At 37.8% G+C, this 20,658-nt stretch overlaps 1 protein-coding gene across 1 annotated transcript in view; it reads left to right on the forward strand.

The window, feature by feature from the left end:
- The window catches only part of FLT1 (fms related receptor tyrosine kinase 1), a 78,759-nt gene extending 74,826 nt beyond the window's left edge, over positions 1 to 3,933 (forward strand). The window contains exon 13 of the mRNA XM_040340474.1: positions 2,785 to 3,933. Coding sequence (XP_040196408.1) covers positions 2,785 to 3,182 — 398 coding nt within the window. The 3' untranslated portion in view covers positions 3,183 to 3,933. The remainder of the gene's footprint in view (positions 1 to 2,784) is intronic.
- The last annotated feature ends 16,725 nt before the right edge of the window (positions 3,934 to 20,658 follow it).

Raw genomic sequence — 20,658 nt, forward strand, 5'->3', positions numbered from 1 at the left:
CATGCAACTGCCTGTTTATAGTTGCTGTCTAACTGTAGTAGAAGTTGACATTCACAATGGGATAGGTATTCCAAACATGCCTGAATTGTTCACCATCAGAAACATTTCAGATAGGATGACAGTCCAGTCCATGAGACTGAATAACCTGTAAGCTGTCCATTCTTATGCATTTGCTGGCACACAGCATGACTGAGGGTGTGTTTGCAATTACCTAGGGTGAGACAGGAACAGCACAAGCTTATCTCCTTGGCTTCCCAATGTCACTAAACAGCGTTTTATTTTGAGATTCCTGGTGGTGCTTGGCAAAGATAAACAGCATCTTCCATCAGGAAACCTGGGAGCTATTTCCACAGGAAGTCTCAAATCACTTAAGTAAATACAACCATTTTACATTATTGCAGCCGTGCAGCTAAGCATCACATTGATCTCTGGGTTTAGGTGTAATAAGCCAGAGCTTTTTTTATGCTCTCCAGTTCAAAAATGTTCCTTCTCTGTTTCAGCAACTGTTCAGAACGAAGTGTTACTTGCTAATGACATCAAGGAAATGTTATAAAATATGACATCCCACCTAAAATAACATTTTGTTCTGTATTATAGTGACCTCTGGGTGAAAAAGGTTATATTAGTTAGGCTTTTATGTTTCCTTTTACTATTTTAAATTATGGTATGTCACATACATTGGGGTTGATTTACTAAATGTAAATGTGCACTTTGCAAAGTGCAGTTGACCCAGAGCTTAGTGTAGCACACCTACTAAGGAGGCTTAGGTAGAAAAGGGATCCCCCACCCTGCACAGCCAGGCACACAACATCTTCACAGCACACTTCAATTAGAGAGCAGTCCAGTGCTTTGTTTTATGTTTTTATTGAGGGGAATAAACTTGGATAGGGATTAGGGTCTCATGGGATGCACACTTGACCTTTATCAGGACTCTTCAGGGACATAACTATATACGGTCCATATATACACTTCTCCTGTGGCTCCTGCACAACTCTTGCTTGCAGCACTACAACTCCCAGAACCAACTGGCACACTACTGGATGATCTGACAAAAAGCTTAGTCAGATTAATAGCAAAATCCCTTTATCACAGACCCCTTGTTTGTGCAGCAAAGTCCTAGTGCCCAGCTGTCCTCCTGTGGCTACTGATCCCAGCACCACCTCTTCAGGCACTGCCAGCCCACCTCGTTGAAGCTGTCCCTTTCACTAGCCCTCCTGGCTACTTCTCCACAGTCCTCCCAGATTAAGTCTGCATGAATCCCTGACTGCTCTCTCCAACATACCTCTCAATCCTCTCCTGACTGTAACACTCGCTAGCCCACCTGGGTGTTTTCCTCTCTGCAGATTTTCCCAGCAGTGTTTTCCTGCTGTCCTCCACCTACTCCTGTGCCTCCAGTCAGGACACCTCTCTGTGTCATGAAGAGGGTCCTTTCTGCACCCAAGCTCAGGCCCGAGCCCCCCCCCCCAGACTAGGAGGCACTCTCAAGGGACACCGGCAGCCTAAAACTCCATCTTCAACTTCCACCCAAACTCCACTGCCCTGTCAGGGCTGACCCAGAGTGTTTGAGGGGGCCTGCCATCTGCCAACCCATCTGTTGGGGACTGGTCAGGCCCCTCAGCATACTCCAGACAGCTCCTCCTCACCTCCACTCCCATTCTTCTAAAAGTTTCCAGCAAGTTCCAGAAGTAGGGGGAGGACTCAGAGATGCTGCCTGTGAGTCATTCAGCCCTCCCTGAGTCAGTCACCCGACCCAGATAACAAACACAGGCTTGGCTGACAGCCAAGCCTGACAATTTACCACACTGCAAAAAAATCATATTTTAGCACACTAGAGGGTGCTACATTAGTAAATGAGGTAAAGCTTTACTTTGCAAAAAGTACCCAATCACATGCAAGGAAAATTAAATAAAAACTGCATTTTTGCTTGCACATGATTGGATGATGGATGTCAGCAGAGCTTTTGGTCCTTTACTGAGCTCTGGAGCAACTGCTCTTGCAGAGTGCAACTGAACTTTGCAAAGTGCACAGTCAATTTGCCTTAAGTAAATCAACGCTATTACGTATTTTTCTTAGAACACTTTATTCAATATTGTCAAAGAGAAAATAAGGGAAATATTTTAAATGAGAATTCTTGTACATTTTGTTCATCTTCAAAGGAGGCTAATTTCATTGAATTGTTTACACGTTAACATAAACCTAATTCAAAGCAAACTTGATAATGATTCTATGACTAATTTGTATACCTAAATACATTTTATATTTTTTAAGTTATGAAAAGTTTGGTAAACCTAAAAAACAAAACAAAACAAAAAACTGTTTTTATTATGTGTTTAAAAAAAACAATTTTTTTCTCATGTATTTATTATTACTGTTTTAAAGCTGTCATTGTATCTGACACTGAAGTTAGATTTTTTTTTTAGAACACTGTTTTGGCAAAAGCAAATATAAGTTGCTAAATGCGGCAAATTATTATTATTTTTTTATTAATTGTGTCAGACATGTACAGTAATAGATGCCATCTGAAGGAGGCCGTGTTTATTTAAACTCTAAAGACTTATTTTGTCAATGGAGCCACCAGCCTGTATGCCATCACTCTGTCATAGCTGACATAGTGATCATGTGATCAGGAATCACTCTAATCAGTGGGAAGTAGAGCTGTCAGTGACAGCTAGGACCGAAAGCCAACATCTATAGGAAGTTACTTACTTGCAGTTTCTCACCATCTGTGTTAAATATGAGCTTTTTTATTTTTTACCTATATTAAATTGTTTATTATTTCTCTAGATGTACTAAATGGATTTAACATAACCTTGGACAAGGTACCAAAAGAAGGTGAAAACATGACATTAACTTGCTCAGTTAACAAATACTTGTACACCAACATAACCTGGATTCTGCGCAAGCAAGTTGGGAATCGTACAATTAACCACAGCATCAGCAAACAAAGAAGTGCTTCAACAACAGAATACTCAACCATTCTAACAGCGACTGTCCATAATGCCACCCAGGCTGACTCAGGGGTGTATGAGTGCAGAGCCACAAACACATACAGTGGAGACATAGTTTCACAAAGCAAAAAAATTATTATCACAGGAGAGCATCTGGCTAGAAGAACACATTTTTCACGGACCTCAAAACAAAGAAGAAAACATTATGCAACAGAAAGCAGAGGTGCCCACTAAGATGACTCTAATCATCGTTATGAAAGATTGTGATTTTAAAAATGAAGGTACTGAATATGCTTCCAGAAAGGAATTGAGATGTCTTGCTCGACTACATTCTCATACTAACTCTATTGTATAGGAAGCTATCAATCTTCCAGAGATACACTAGTCCAAAGTTGGAGGATAAGGTCTCCAAAGACTAATCTTCAAATTCTTCAAGCTATAAGTGTACCCAGGATTCTCTGAATATTCTTGGCATGTATCTCAATATATTGTATCTGAGTACATTAGTAAGGAGCATGCCATTCTTTTAATCTAGTTGTATGCAGTGCATCTAGATTTAAGGGAACCAGGTCCACTGGACAGATAAATGGTCAATGCTGCAGACATACACAATCTATACTAAGATAGAACAAATGAAAGGTTAAGTCATATTTAAAAACGTTGGAGATCTGTAAGACATACTATATAATTCATTAACGATCAAAGTTGTGCAAAAGTGTAAAATGAATGAAGCAAATGTAGCTTAAAGTGCACCTATGCCCAGGGTATGGACATTAAATTATTTGTATATTCATTACAAGCTACATCACTTTAAAACAACCCCTCAGCTGCTTGTAAAGTGAAGCCATTCCTTCTTAAAGATGCTCAAAGTTCACAACTCTAGATTTCTGTTTAGATCTGTTTCTAAAGACCCATAAACACTATCAGTTTTCCTGCAGGTTTTTCTCTTCAGATTTACCAAAACCATCTAATATGAGGTCAAACCTTAAGAGTTTCAATTTGTATGCAATTAGGCAGGCCCTTGCACTACATGGTTTTGGTAAACCTGAAAAGAAAAACCTGTAGGAAAACTGATAGTGTGTATGCGGTTTAACACTTGCTGTGTGTTTTCATTAGAGAGCTGCCAAAATCTGCTTTCATAGAAAAATAATGATATTTAAATTCCTGTGTTGTGAACTTTGAAAATTAATTTCCACAGAATGATTATAGATATAGAGATAGATGAGGGCTTGAGATGGATGAGAGTGATTCTGCTGCTTATTCATAATATGTAAATACTTTAATGAGCATGATCTAGGCACAGGTTCACTTTAATTTATAGGAGATATAATTCTTTAAAAGGAAACATTTTGGTGTCCAGAAAATTAACATTCACTATTTTGCTTGGTAGCTATAATGCACCTTATTGACTGAGCTGCTATATATATATATATGTCAGTGCAAAAATATATATCATGCAAGTGAGTGTGTCAGGCAAGAATCTACCAGAGAACTAATTAATTAACAAATGGAAGATGGCGTTTTTTTTTTTAGTTTAAATGTTTATGAAATTGCACCTGAAAATAATTTTCAATTAGGTTCCCAGAAAAGCCATTAAAGAGTACTGTAAATTAAGTAAGATATATTTGCATTCTCCCTTAGCAGAAGCAGCATTTTGTAGGTGTTAAATGGCTTAAAGGAAATTATAGGAGCAATAGTGTTGAATTACTAAAACCAGAGAGTGCAAAATCTGATGCAGCTATGCATGGTAGCCAATCAGCTTCTAACTTCAGTTTGCTCAATTAAGCTTTGACGATAAAACCTGGAAGCTGATTGGGTTCTATGCAGAGCTGCACCAGATATTGCACTCTCCAGTTTTAGTAAATCAACCCCAGTGGGTATTGCTTTTAGTTCTAAAATAGTTCTCTTGAGGTATCATGAAAGTAGTTGCACTGTCAAGTCTATGAAACATTGATTTTTGTTATATCTATTAGTGGTTTGGGGCAGGATATCCATTTATCAGAGGCCTTTAATTGTGTGCTATGGAACCTTCTTAAAAGCATAAGCAACACATAAGCGACATGGAATATTACCTATTTTTTCATGTTAAGCATTTTCATCAGGCTGGCCAATATAGTGTGTTGCTTTTAGGTGTTCAGTAATGTTTTTAGGTGCTGTAGATTTTTTTTAGGAAGGAGTCAGGGATATATGTCTACCATGATTATTTCATGATGTATTCACTTAGCTTTATTTTCTGTCTCCTGCCTTTTTTCCAGGGGACCTATCAACCAGTTCATGTATTCACTGAAATAGTATGTGGCTACCATATCAGTCATCTTCTGTAACAGTTCCATTTTCTTAAGCCTTATTCACCCTATATATTTATATTGCAAGTGTTTAAAACTTTTTTTTTGTAATATTTATGTGTGTGCACATCATCTGGAAGGTTTTTCAGGCTATCTTTTAAAAAAAGATGGATCAGGTTCATTACAGAGTTGTACCTGCTGTCTGGACACAGGGGAGGCAATAATATAGTGGGTTGTATCTGTATCTAAAGGGGTTTTCCAGGTTCATATAACTATTTATAGATGTGATTCTATGCCTAGAACAAATATCCTTTCTATTATCTTCCTCCTTATCTGCAATGTCAGAGGTGTTTGTTTACTTGGGCCATCCCTGTTTACAACACAGCTGTCTCCCTTACATGTGTTAAATCCTCCCTTTACACAAGTTTTCCCCTACACGTTCTCTACATATTTGCTGCAAATACACTGTACACTAGCTGGATAATCTTGTTGTCGATTTCATTTTTATCTTTTCATGACCAGATAGTCTTAAGGTAAAGCAAAAATTGTAATACAGTGGTCATGCTTTTAAATCTCACCTAGGCTTATTATCATATCACTATGTATATAAAATTGTAAAATATCTTGTACATTTCAGACTGCAAGAGTCCAAAAAATACTTTGAAAATGTTTTTCAAATAGATACCTTTCCACTCACAGGTAGACCTAAATAATAAATAGTTAGTTAGTTCGGGCAAGAAATTGGCTTATTTCAGTTCATTCATTGTAAGTACAGATGGTGTCCCTCAAAATCAGGTCTGAAACTGGAAAACCTCTTTAAGCTATTAGATGGTTAAAATGATCACAATATGGCTGCCTCAGTTTTGTGTTGTCTACAGGTACACATAAAGGTTAAGCCCACCCCTACCTGGAATTGTATTTTTGGTTGTACACTGGCAGAATCTGTTACCTAATAATCATTTGACCTCTGGTGCTCCACCTAGGCCAAACAAGGCTGATATGCTCCTGTTATTGTTTCTCTAAAATGAGTATAACTAAAAACAAACAGGATTTCGTAGCAATGCTATTTTTTCCACATAGTGTCCTTTTTTAGGGCTCTTAGAAAGAGAAACTCAGGGGAAGACTTTCCACATCTGAAATACTTGTGACATATACAAAGCTTGAGGGTCAGATAATGCCATCCTCTCTAACCTGAAAAGCTATTGGGGTAGGCTTAGCGTTAAACTGAAAAGTAGGCAATGGATAATTGTTTTTGCTAATAGAAAACAGCTGAAAATTTATTTCATTTTACTAACTTATTGTAGTTTTTTTTCCAGTTTTTAAAGCCAATAAATGATTTCTGACTGGCTACTAATTGTCAGATTAAACTAGCCTTGAAATAATGGCTCTGACATTGTACAGCTACAGCCAAAGCTAAAATAGGCTTTTTAATAAAACACAGAGAGAAATATAAGAAGATGCCCTTAGCTGCAAAGTATATTTTAGCACCATTTCCTAACCTGCCTTGACAGGTGGAATGGCACTGTTTGCAAAGGGCAACACATATCTTGTTTGCTTGAGTTTTATAAACACCTACCTTACCCTTGTCAAAGTAGCCAGACATCAGTAACCATGCACTTCCCATAGACACATGCAGACTGCAAATTTAAGAACGTTCGATTAGTGTCTATAGCTATACCTAGATAGGTAAGTTTGTCTATAATGTACATAAAATGGTTCTGTGCAGAGTTCATTTAAACTCTGCGTGATTATAATTATTGTACTGTAAAAAAGACAACAGATATTTAATAAAATAATAACCTATACTTTTGTATGTGTTGAACAAACTGTACATAGTTTTTGTTGTAATATGTTAATATAAAGTTTAATTAAAGAATAAATAATTCTAAGGAATGCACTGATGTATATGCTTAAAACTATGCATGCTGTTTACTGTCCATGAAGAGGGCTTTAGAGGCATTCCCTTCTCATTCAGTCACATTAGTGTAATTGCTGTAGATTTTGTCTGTATTTCCTCTGTGTCAAGTTTTTTCTTAAAGTGGCTCTCTCATGAGAAAGGTTTGGCAGCTGCCACTTCTGACCTCTTCTTTGAGAATCTAAATTTGCTGGCTGTCATGCTGATGCTTTTGCTGTAATTTTTCTCAAGTCTCTGGCCTCGTAGAAATTTCAACAATTTTCAAACACTTTTAATGCATGTTTGTTCCAAATACGTAACTTAAAAGTTAAAGCCAGACATAGTCAGGCAATTAATATTTTCAGAGGAGGCAATGGCACGCTCCATACTTCTCTCACTTTAGTCAACTGACGTAAAAAGGCAATTCTCATGTGCAAAGTGCAGTAACTCCCAGATTTTACCTTTAAGCATCTTAAAACAGTGATAAGAAATGATTGCTGTAGTTCCAATGGGTAAGGCCTCGTAAACATAAGCTGATCTCTCACTGAGAATACTGGGCAGTGAAGGACCTGCTTGTGCTTTTTGGGATTACCGCACTGCAAGGATTTACCATGAGTTTTTGTTCAACTTGGCCAATGTTCAGATGCAACTTATAAGCATAGAAGGGACTCTTTCCCTCTATTACTAAACATCTATTACTAAACATTTGCAGAGATTTTGGAATGAACTGAAGAATCTCTACAAGAAAAGCTTTTTTTACTCATTATTACTCAGGCATTGGTCAAGTTAATCTGACCATTTGCAAAAATCAAGTCATGTATGGCCACAATTACTGCACTCTAAGCGCATTGCGCTTTACCATTTTTATTTGTATATGTAGGATGTGGAGGTAACTAGTACATGCTAGCTGGGGATGTCAGTCAATATTAGTAGTGCTATAAAACAAGGATTAATGACCTTGGGTTTGTTTCTTTCAAACAACCATTTAGATATGCTTCAATGGAGGTATTACCCTTGAGACCTGTCATATCCAAATGACCCAGCAAGCATGGGTGGCCAGCTTGGAAAATCAAACTATAGGAATGAACACTGTGATTCTCATACCAACACGAGCAGTAACATAGCCTAGAGACACTTACATGACTAGGACATGTGGTGAAGATTCTGGTTTGCATTGTTCTTAATGTTCAACTCAACAATAGTTAGCCTAGATGTGAGAATGTTTGCAAAGCTAAAACGGTTGCCAGGCAGCAGTGGCTGACTAAGATATATTGGTAGACAGGCAATTAAAAAATTAGAATGGCTTGTCCATCTAAAAAGTCATTCCGTGCACAACAATATTGACAGGTCACTGCCAGTCACTGCCAAAACAGACCACTGATTGGAGCATTTTAAATCAATAATAACCCAAGGATAGCCAATCTGAGCACTAAGGCCTCATGTACACTGGATGTTGTAAAAAACGGCAGTAGCTTTAGCTGTAGAATGGCGCATTAAAAAGTTTTACTTTGTTTTGCAGCATTTTTACATTAGCATTTTTTAGTGTTTTTTAGCGTTTTTCAGAGTTATGCCACATACACACGGTGGGAATTTCTGACAACAAATGTTCGATGTGAGCTTGTTGTCCCATCGGACATTTACTGTCGGAATTTCCAAAAACAAATGTTACGGAGCTGGTTCTCAATTTTTCCGCCAACAGTTATTGTCGTAAATTCCGATTGTGTGTAGCCAATTCCAATGCACAAAAATCCACGAATGCTCGGAATCAAGCAAAAGAGCTGCACTGCCTATTGAACTTAATTTTTATCGGCTCGTCGTACGTGTTGTACATCACCGAGTTCTTGACGTTCGGAATTTCTGACAACATTTGTGTGATCGTGTATATGCAAGACAAGTTTGAGCGAACACCTTTTTCCAGCCAGAAAAAGCCCTTGCCAAAAACGCAGATAAAAGCCTACGTGTGCATGGTCACATGGGTTAAGATGCTGGAGCGTTTACTGGCTGCAGAAAAAAATGCCTAAACCCAAAAACAGCCACTGGAAAAATGTCCAGTGTACATAAGGCCTTAAAGTGAAGCTCCACTCGTTCGCAACCCCCCCCCCACATTTGGCACTTTCTGGGTGAGGGGAGGGGTGCCTGGTTCTGACAGGTACCTGCTCCCAGGCAAACTATGAGCATTTCCGGACCCTCCTTCTTCTCCCCCCCCCCCCCCCGCTGCTTACTGTGACACATACAGGTCCCAGGAGACAGGGGACCATTTAGAATGTGCAGCGTGACTCGTGCAGGCACTTTCTGAATGGTGCTCGGCCTCCTGGGACCTGTAAAACCTGAAGGCTTCACTGCTGGTTTCCCTTAGGCTGCTTTCACACTGGAGCGTCAGTGGCAAAGCGCCGCTATTTTTAGCGATGCTTTACCGTGGTTTTTGCGGAGGTTTTTGGTCACAGCTTTAAACCCCAGCTAGCAGCCGAAAAAAGGTTAAAACCGCCTGCTGCAGCTGCGCTTTGCCTGCGGTTCGGCGCCGTTGGCCATTCATTTTAATGGACAGGAGCAGTGGAGGAGTGGTGTGTACAACAGATGATTGGTCCTAACGCTAAATTAACCATTAGATGACAGAAAATGTACATCTAAATATCTCCACAGCCATACCCCTTTCTGACTTTTCCTCTATATTGTTACTGAAGCCTCGTACACACGACCGAGGAACTCGACGGGCGAAACACATCGTTTTCCTCATCGAGTTCCTTGTTAGGCTGTCGAGGAACTCGACAAGGCAAGTTTCTCCATTCCCGTCGAGGAAAAAGAAGACATGCTCTCTTTTTGGCTCGACGGGATCCTCGACAGTTTCCTCGTCAAAAAATGTACACACAACCGGTTTCCTCGGCAAAAAAAAAAATCCCAGCAAGTTTTTTGCTGGTTTTTGCCGAGAAACTCGGTCGTGTGTACGAGGCCTGAGATAGAAATCTGGGCAGTTGATTGCCAAAATGATGCAGTACTGCAACATTTAGGCTTCTTCGGTCTTCTTCAGTCTAAATCATTTGGGAATCTATAAATATCCCATATATAGCTTTGTTTTTAGATTGATTTAGCTAAGGCAGTATTCCAAAATAAACAAGTCATTAAATAGAATGTTTGTGGAAAGGGGACAGGAAGAAATGGATTGACAGAAAACAGAAACAGCATAGACACACAAGATGGAATTCTACAGCAAACTGCAGACATGGGGCATGACTTAATGTTTTCCCAGTTTATTAAAATAAACAAGTTTGTCATCCAGATTTTAGGAAAAATATGTAGCAAGGCTGAAAGTATGAATTGGAGCACGTATGTATTTTCTTTGTATGGTAAAAAAAAAGTTTTCTGTACAGTACCCATGCACTGGGAAATTGTTTAGGATCCAGACTAACAGTTGTATAGTTTTAGTTTGCATGTCAGACACATATCACATACTGGAGCTCAACAATTGCCCACTATAATCATTAGACAAACACACAGACGTATTATCAAAATGCTTCTGACTTCACTTTTTACATGAACAATTGGATGTTGTTGACAGACATGTTTAGACACCAAATCTTAAGCCTAGTACACACGATGAGGTTATCAAACAAATTATCGTCCATTTTTTTGGATGCTAGTCTCCATATCGAAAAAGAATAGGTTACTAAAGTGCGAAAATTTCCATATGACAGAATAAAAATTTGGAAGTGATGTAATGCATTGTAGTGTATTTGTATTGCATTTTCCGATGAAAATTGTACTGATTAACCAAAAATTGTACGATCTGGTATCATACAAGAAAGATTTTCGTGTTTGACCCTTTGGAAAATGTTGGGCGATAGCTGTGGACTAACGATCAAATTACCATACGATCGCATCGAAAGCAAACATTTTTGCATGATATTCTGATTGTGTGTATGGGGCTTTACAATGAGCAAGCTAACATCTAAAAGCAGTCAAATCATTCAGTGGTCATTGTGCACGAGTCTATTGCACATACAGGCACTGTCACTGATATTCAAACAATTGCACTCATCCATAGCAAACATTCATACCAAAGTGCAGGTACTGGAATATTGTACCAATTGTTTCTGGGTCTAACAATAATTTGTTAAAGCAAACCTGATTTATTTTACTCCTATAGAACTTAAAGGAATCTTATGTGATTACACACTATTGTGGAATTGTGGAGGGATTAAGCTAGTTGAATGTGCATTGTTAAGTTTTGAAGTGCCTTGTCATACATATTGTGTTACATTGCCAAAATAATTAGGTAAATGTGAAGGATTTCGCTATGGTGATTTTTTTGATGGGTGCTATAGAATGTTAGACAGCAAAGGTAGCTTATTAAAACTAGTGCATAGGAACAACAGGGAAGTTGCTATAAGCATCCGATAGGATCATTCCCTTCCTTTCTTAATTGTACTACTGAAAACTGGAATCGAATTGGTCACTTGCAGTTTCCTACAAGAGAAAATTATGGTTGCTCATAGTTACCCATTTGATGTTTGTGTGTGTTAATAAACTGTTTTTTTTTTTGTTTTTTTTATAAACATGAAAATGTTTTTAATGTGTAAGTATGTAATGGCCAAAGCTTTATTTATTTTTTATTTTTTGTCCTTTGCACTAGATTTGATAAATTTCCTTCACTTTTATAATGCCTATGTAATTTAAACTTCTAATTGATACAAAGAATGCTTTAAAAGAGTGGTGTAAATGTTTTGGAATGGATTGATGCATACCAGAAGAAGGATTGTGAAATTAATCTGTTTACAAGGGCAATTTCAAAAATAAAATACTGTGATTTTTTTTAATTTTCATAGGTCTATGCAAACAAAGAAAATTCAACCCAAAACTATTAATTTTCTTTGCACTGAAGGGCAAAATGGGCAGGCTCTTTGTAAGATTTTACTTAATTTTAAAAAAATGCTCTCAACATTTAATATTGCAAAGTTCCTCTTGTGAACTTTTTTCCTAACTGTTGTGGCTAATCAGGAAACGGTGTCTACTCTATGGACTTAATTTGGTATGTCCCAAATCCTCAAAGGAAAGATAACAGGGGTTGATTTACTAAAACTGGAGAATCTGGTACAGCTCTGCTAGTAACCAATCAGCTTCTAAATTCAGCTTGTTCAGTTGAGCTTTAACAATAAAACCTGAAAGTTCATTGGTTACTATGCACAGCTGCACCAGATTTTATGTGCACCAGTTTTAGTAAACCCCCCAAAGTTTGTGCATTGAAGGCATTGTTAGAAAACGTAAAGTGTTTGTAAACCCAAAAAATTTGACAGTTTTATGATGGCTCCTCATACTAATATCAGGTAACCCTGCAAGCCCTTTGTTTTTCTATTACATTCAAGAGTAAAGCTAAAATACCTGTTGATCCTCCCAGAAGCCTGCTTTTCCTGTACAGGCATGACAACAAACAATGCAGGGTGCTTCCTGGTTTCCTGCTGTTATGCAGTCCTGCACACTTTATAGATCAGCGATGGCGAACCTATGGTAGAGCCCTCTCTGTGGGCACACAAGCTAAGTTGCCAGATCGCTACCCACCAGCAGTCGAACCTCAATTTTTTTTATATGCCTCCTTATGTATCAGTGCATAATGTCACACAATTTTCCCCTACACAAGGTCTGGTTATTTTGCCTTTACTTGGTTGGTTACCTGGGGATCGGTGAGTGTCTCTGCTGTGGGGCCGGATTGTCTCCACCCGACGCATGGGGGGTCCCCATGATTGGCTCGGGTGGGGCCCATCAGAATGCATCATCAGTGACAGATAAAGCCTCCCTTCTTGGGGGTACTGCCTGTGAACTGGTGGAGCCCTGCAAACTGTCCAAGCAGCACCATGCGCTTCAGGCTCAGTTGGTGCAGGGCCTCTGTGCATGCTGTATCTTCAGCACTTTGCCTTGGAGGACACCATTGAGACATCAGTAGAAACCAATTCTATTTACCAACATGTAATTACCATTTCCATCTTGCAGTCCACACATATAGTATATAAATTGCGTGATTCACGAAATGCACCAATGCACATGATGAAGAACCCCATTGCTGTCAAAGGCCCCGCCCTTACCTGAGCGTTCGGTTGTTTGAAAAAAATTGTACGTTTTTTGTCCCTTAAGGGTTCATTCAGAACGATGATCAGTCCCATCCTCTGTACAGAGCTGCTGGCAGGTTTAATTCAGTGTTGGCACTTTGAAATAAATAAGTTGGTTTTGTGTTTCAGTTTGGGCACTTGGGCTCAAAAAGGTTTGCCATTACTGCTCCAGATCATTCTACAGGATGCCACACGAATGTACAGAGCCTTGTACACCATTGCAGGCAGCCTGTGTGATCACAGGCAACCATGCTTCTCGGCTATTCCTTGCTTTAAATTCCACAGTGTTCCTTAATGTCATTTGTAGTCTTTGCTTCTAGCTCTTGCCCACCATTAAACAGTATCTTTGGGCATTTTTTTTGTAATGATCCAATGAAGCATGTCTAGGAAATGTGCCAGAATTATTATTGCCCTTTCAATGCAAAGGCTTTACAGATGCTTTTAAAAGAAACTTGCTATCAGATCAATGTGGTAATTGTTATTGTAGACCTGTTTCTTAAAATGGAAATATAGGAGAGAGTTTGGGACTTTATATGGATCTCTCTCCGATATTTCCATATTACAGAGATAGAGGCAATTGTTATACCTCATTCAAAGCCACATATAAAGTCCCAACCCCCTCCTTTTTCTTCATTAACTGTTTCTTAAAATGTTAGTTCTTTGGTTATCTCAGGGTTCAAAACATTCTAAGTCACTAACCCAGTCAGTACTCCTAATTAATACCTTCTCCCAGTCAGTTATTCAAAGTATTAAAGCCAAAGAATCAGCATGGCAGAGGGGTTGATATACAGAAGGAGAAGAGGCTGTTCATTTAGCAAAGTAAATATTAGTAAATAAAGTAAAGCTCTGTTCATGTTGAATCCCCTTCAATATGCTAGCACAATCTCTGTTTTTTTTTTCTTCGCACATGATTGAGTATTCAAGGTGAACTATGTTTCGCTTTATTTACTAATGTTCAGCATGCAAAATGAACAGCCCCTATTTCTTTAGTGCAGTAAACCCCAGGCAGTTATTTAACAATGACAGCCTGCATATGGGTTGCAAATAGCGCAAAATATCTAAAAACACTCTACCTCTTCATCATTCACCAAAATATATATTAATAGTTTTGGGTGGCATTCTGCGTTAAAAATGTTTTTTTGGGTTTTGTACCATTATCCTTCAAACATTTTATTTTTGTTTTTCAGAGGTAAATTAAAAATGAATTGCCAAATAGTTCAATACACTTATAGTATTGTATACTATATTCAGTGTAGAATATATAATGACCAAAAGTAAATTCAAATTTGATTTAAACATCAACATTAATGATCCATGAAGCTTACACTGTGAACTGGAAGAAAATGTTCCATTAAATTAATACGGCTGTTAATATTCATTCTATATAAACTCATATGACAATATATAACTTATTTAAAGTCAGATTTTGGAAAATACTTATTTATACATTGATAATGGTCTTAAGATATATACATTAACATTGTGATATGTCTAACTTACCTTTTTCAGGGTCTTTATCTTGCAGTCCAACATTTATTTTGTATATATTTTCATACTTTAAGATGGCATTTTAATTAATATTGAAAAATGTATTAACAGTTCATAGAACTTTCCTATTTTTTCACGTGTCCATTGATTTGATATGTTTATTGGTTTTGTAATCTGTTTTTTCTTTTAAAAAATGATTAAATTTGGATGATTATTAATAACGTTATGGACTGGTTTCCTGTTGTACTTCAGAATAAATAATCTATTATTCATTAAACAATGGGTTTGTTGCGATTGTGGGGGTCAGGCGGTTACAATGCCATTGACCAGTACCAATAGGTGATTTAAAAAAAAAAAAAATGCAGAAATAGTAACAATGATACACATTTATATTTGTACAGAGTTTCAACAATATGACAACAAATTTTGGTTGGGAACCTACAAAGCTGTTTCCTCCTTTAATTTTTTAGACCAAGGTCCCACGTCTGGCCTGGGATTTCACATGGGAATCGCCTTTGTCAGTGTTACAAGTAAACAATGGCATTTCCTCTAGATTCAAGTTTTGTGCAGGATAAATATGTTGGGGAAGAATCAATAAAGTAGAAGCTGTCAAATGACAATGAACAGTATCTTTGTCGATATTGGATGTTAAATGCTAGATCACCTCTTTTTCATTTCCTAGTAGCCTAACAAACAATGTATCAGAATTAGCTTACACTAAAAGAAATAGTAAAAACAATACTAAGGAAGTTGTACAGTACAACCATTTAAGTTGTTTGCTGGGAACCAAGAAATCCTCAACTTTGAAGTACATTTCCAGCTTAAGCTGAACTCCAGTCAGCCATAAAATATTAGCAGTAGGTGGTTCCTCCCCCACTTCCTTCAATAGCAAGGTTTAAATGCTTGTTAAATTTCAGGGAGGTTTAAAGTAGAGGAATACTTACCTTATGTCTCACTCCACCAGCAGCTGGCAATCTCTTCCTTTCTCTTCCACTCCAGCAATGACTTCATTTACAATGCAGAACAGAGGAAAGGGTAACCGCTCAGATAATACCAAAGAGCCTTTTCACTGAATCCAAACCATGGGTGCCGGCAATGCAATGACAATGCAAAAATATAGAGGAAAACTTGGACAGCCCGCTCCAAAAAACGTTCCTTTTATTAAAACTGGTCACAAAAAATACATGCCACAGCAAAAAATAGAACAGAAGCTGATGCGTTTAACACTGTAGCCCAGTGCTTAATCATAGCTAGTGCACATAACAGATGGATATAGAATATATACTCTACCTCACTGGTCACATGGCCAGTGAGATAACGGTAATTGGAGACCTGAAAAACAAACGGTTGATCAGTGTCTCCTGTGAACACAGGTGTATCCAAGCATGTGATTGGGAAACCCCCACACACACACCTACTGCAAACCTACATATATTGTTTTTTGTGTTATAATGTGGTGTTTGTGTTTGCCCTACTGTGTGATGTAAAAAACAAGCTAATGTATGTGTTGAAAAGAGAAATGTGAAAAGTAAAAAAAAAAAAATATGGCCATAAACTAGAAACTAGTATGGACAAATGGTAATAGTGTGAATGTATGTGTTGAAATAAAACATATAAAAAAATGTGTTGTGAAATATGTTGAACAGTGCCAGAGTGAATAGTTCATGTGTGTGAATGAACTACTAAGAAAAATTAATAAACAAAACAAAATATAATAAGTGCGGCAGTGTGCAAAAAATATAAAAAATTTGAAAATGTAAAATATATATATATATATATATATATATATATATATATATATATATATATATATATATATATATATATATATATATATATATATATATATATATACGTGTAGGGTAATCCAAGGAATTATTTGTACAAATGATTGTACAGAATCCTTAGGTTAAAAAACCGTGCAAAGAAATATTGAAGATAAAGGAAATTAGACGAAGCATATATATAAGTAGTAAATAGAAATGAAATAGCGGTTTAGAGAAAAAGTGAGATAGTGTGTGGGTAGTATATGTTATTTAGTTAAATAAAATTTAATTTGATTCAGTTCTGTTTATAACTATAATTTATGAAACATCTCGTCATAAGACCAAGTGGTCAAAAGTCACTGATGTACGAGGACATGCTTTGAGGAGACTACGATGAATTTATACAAAATAACATAAGTGTACCCGTAATGTTATGTTTATGTGGTGAAACTGTCATAATGCCATATCTAATCTCCATATCATAAACATAAGCCGAGGGCATGTAAAAAAATACAATGATAATAGTAAGCCACTATATGGAAATAAAACGGAACATGAGTTGCTATTCGTATGGCTATTTTATGTAAAATAGCCGTATATAATATGTTTAGAAAGCAATACTGCCAAGCTATATTTGGTATATAATGTAACATATATGCGGGATTGATTGCAAAAAAACACAGAATGTCTGCACCTCCTCTTAATATTTTGAGATTGCTGATGTCGGTAGTTATGGATGTTATTGTATGCAGACTGTTGTAGTGACCAAGGCATCAGACAGGATGCACAGATGTCCCACTAATTGGGGATACTGTGAGGCACTCTGTGTCTATAACGTGTGAAAAGTTGATAAACTGTTATGTATAGGATGTATTTCCTAATCACATGCATCCATAGACCCGATAAAAACAGTTCCTAATATGCCGCAAGCCATCCATATGGCAAGGTCTATACACCCAACCACAGAATAAAATACAAAAAATAAATTAAATAAAAAACAAAAACAAAAATAAATATAAAGATAAAAACCATACATATGCAACTTCAGAATTCCATGGTCACCAAATACATGTGTACAACACACTATATAAACTCTATCAGAAAAATTGATATTTCTTTTTATTCTTTTCAAATATATATATGTATTTTCATACTAAGCACTGAGATATATGAAATGCAATACCCTACACCTTTAGCACTAAAAAGTGTGCTGTGGGTGCATATATCTTGTCTAAACTTTCCCCGTCATTCCATTGATCTGTAAACAGGACAACGTCCTTGTTTAAAAAGACGTGAAGAATAAAAGAAAATGAACGAGGGAGGATGGACAATATTGTGGATGGAAGAAAAGGAAAGAAGAAGAGCAGAAAAAAAGGAAAGAAGGAAAGGAAAAATAGGGGGAAAGGGGGGAGGGAAAGATGGGGGGCAAGGGAAAACAGTAGAACTCTTACATGTGGAACTGAGAGGGGTGCGAACCCACATCGGATGGAAAATAAACAAGGAGAGACTACACCACCTAATCAAAAAAGGACTAAAACATTATTTTCTTGTCAAAGGTTAAACCCCATGATGGCCAATATGGTCTTCAGTCAAAACTAGGGACAGTCAATAGGCAGTGTGTATCGTTGCATGTGTGGTCGCACTCCCAATCATTAACCTGAAGAGAAATGTATGAGACCAGACATTTTGGAGCAAAGGCATGCTAGTAATGATCTCATGAGAGAAATGTGAACTATAGGTTAGCAGACAACAGGACATGGTATAGATATACCAATGGGTCAAAAGACCGAAAAATGACGACAAGATGTGATGATAACAATCATATAAATCAGTGTGTCGGAATTGGCAATGTGGGACCAATTTGCATAGTGAACTCCTGTCTAAAGCATAGAAACATGACTTAATGAACATTCCAAGATGTTCACTGGAACATCCCGGGATATTCTTGAAGGTTCACAAAAACGTAATGGAGAAATCAATCATAATAATGGGACACGTCCCATTTGAAGTTCAAACCTGACGTTATTCTGGTGTGTAAAGAGAAGATCCAGAATACCTCACGTTTGCATAGCATCCTGAATCTGTCACCTCCCCTAATGGGGATTTTGACATTTTCCATGCCCTGTATCAAGAGACAAGAGGTGTCCTTGGAATGTGTGATATTCCAATGTTGGGCCACATTTGTTTTTTTTATTTACAGAAATGTCATACAGGTGGTCCCTTAATCGGTCTCTGATCCTCCGGATAGTGTGTCCTACATATTGTATATTGCACGCTGTGCAGGTGATAACGTAGACCACATATCTGATATTACAGTTGATAAAATGTTTGATCTCAAAATTTCTATCATTACTGCAAGATGTCACACACTGGCCTGTTTTGATGAAACCACAGTAATCACAGCTTTTTATCCCACACCTAAAAGTTCCCTCAAACTTTAGCCAGTTGTGGTGAACCGATTTACTGCAAAAAAGGCTGGGTGAAAGGGATTCCCCCAGTGTGGGTGCCCTACGGGACACTGTTTTGAAGCCTCTAGATCAGTTGTTCTCAACCTTTTAGTGCCGTGACCCCTTGATAATATTTCCCAAGTTGTGGGGACCCCCAACAGTAAAATTATTTTCGTAGCCATGGAAATTTAGCGGTCCCTGAGCCCCTCCACTCGTACACTATTAAAACCCTTATATGGTACATTTTAGGATGTACCACTATCTCTTTGTTCTCCTGTCTTTCCCTTTTATCTCTCGCTATCCAAATTTCTTGTCTTTCCCTCATCTATCTCTAGCCATTTTCTTTTCTCTTACTCTTTCTCTTCCTCCCCTTTATTCCTTTCCCTTCCATGTATTCTCTATTTGTATTCCTTCTCTTACTCCTTGGTGGGGGGGATGGGATGAGTGGCAATGCTTGGAGGTTGTTCTGATCACCCTTAGGTACTCTTGATCATGGTCATCTGCTGATCCAAGAACTGTAGTGGGGCCTTTTAATGGCAACTAGAATCACAGGTAGTGTTACCCACTGTCTCCGACTTTGTGGTTTCTCGTAGCAGTGACACCGATGCAGAAATCAGGAGATAGGGTCTCCTCCAGCCCCTCCCACCTCACAATCCTCACCAGTCAGTGGACCTCTAGTCTCTGCCCCCCAGCCATGCCATGAACTGAATGGGAGGCTGCAAAGAGGCTGAGTGGGCAGCCGTGGGCTCCAGGAACAGCCCAGCTGGTCAGACGCAAAAAGGCTGGGAGAGGGGTGCGGGCTTCAGGAACAGCCCAGGATTTGGTGACCCCTGGCAAATCATCATTTGACCCCCAGGTTGAGAACCACTGCTCTAGATAGTATTGCACTATAAGCTGGATCGTTGTAAAGTATAGGCAAATACTTAGTTACTGTGTTTCTGATTTTCTGAAACTCAAAACTGAATGGAGTGGAAAAGACCGGTGTGTTATCGAAGGGTCTGGATACTGACCCAGTATGACTGTTTTTGTTGGAACCTATCAATAAGTTGTCCCTAGGGACAGAACAGGCAGCTGAGAGGGCTTTGGTGATGATATTGTCAGGATATCCCCTGTTTTTGAACCTCAGTGCCATGCTTTGAGCTTCTTTGTCAAAGGTCTCTGGTTCACTGCAGATCCGTCTCAATCTAAGGGATTGGCCTTATATATATATATATATATATATATATATATATATATATATATTTTTTTTTTTTTTTTTTTTTATTATTTTTTTTTTTTTGACATTTTGACATTTTTTATATTTTTTGCACACTGCCGCACTTATTATATTTTGTTTTGTTTATTAATTTTTCTTAGTAGTTCATTCACACACACTTTCACACACATGAACTATTCACTCTGGCACTGTTTAACATATTTCACAACACACATTTTTATATGTTTTATTTCAACACCTACATCCACACTATTACCACTTGTCCATACTAGTTTCTAGTTTATGGCCATATTTAGTTTTTTTACTTTTAACATTTCTCTTTTCAACACATACATTAGCTCGTTTTTTACACCACACATTAGGGCAAACACAAACACCACATTATAACACAAAAAACAAAAAACAATATATGTAGGTATGTAGGTTTGCAGTAGGTGTGTGTGTTGGGTTTCTCAATCACATGCTTGGATACACCTGTGTTCACAGGAGACACTGATCAACCATTTGTTTTTCAGGTCT

The sequence above is a fragment of the Rana temporaria genome, chromosome 2 (assembly GCF_905171775.1).
Source record: "Rana temporaria chromosome 2, aRanTem1.1, whole genome shotgun sequence".
NCBI classification, from domain to species: Eukaryota; Metazoa; Chordata; class Amphibia; order Anura; family Ranidae; genus Rana; species Rana temporaria.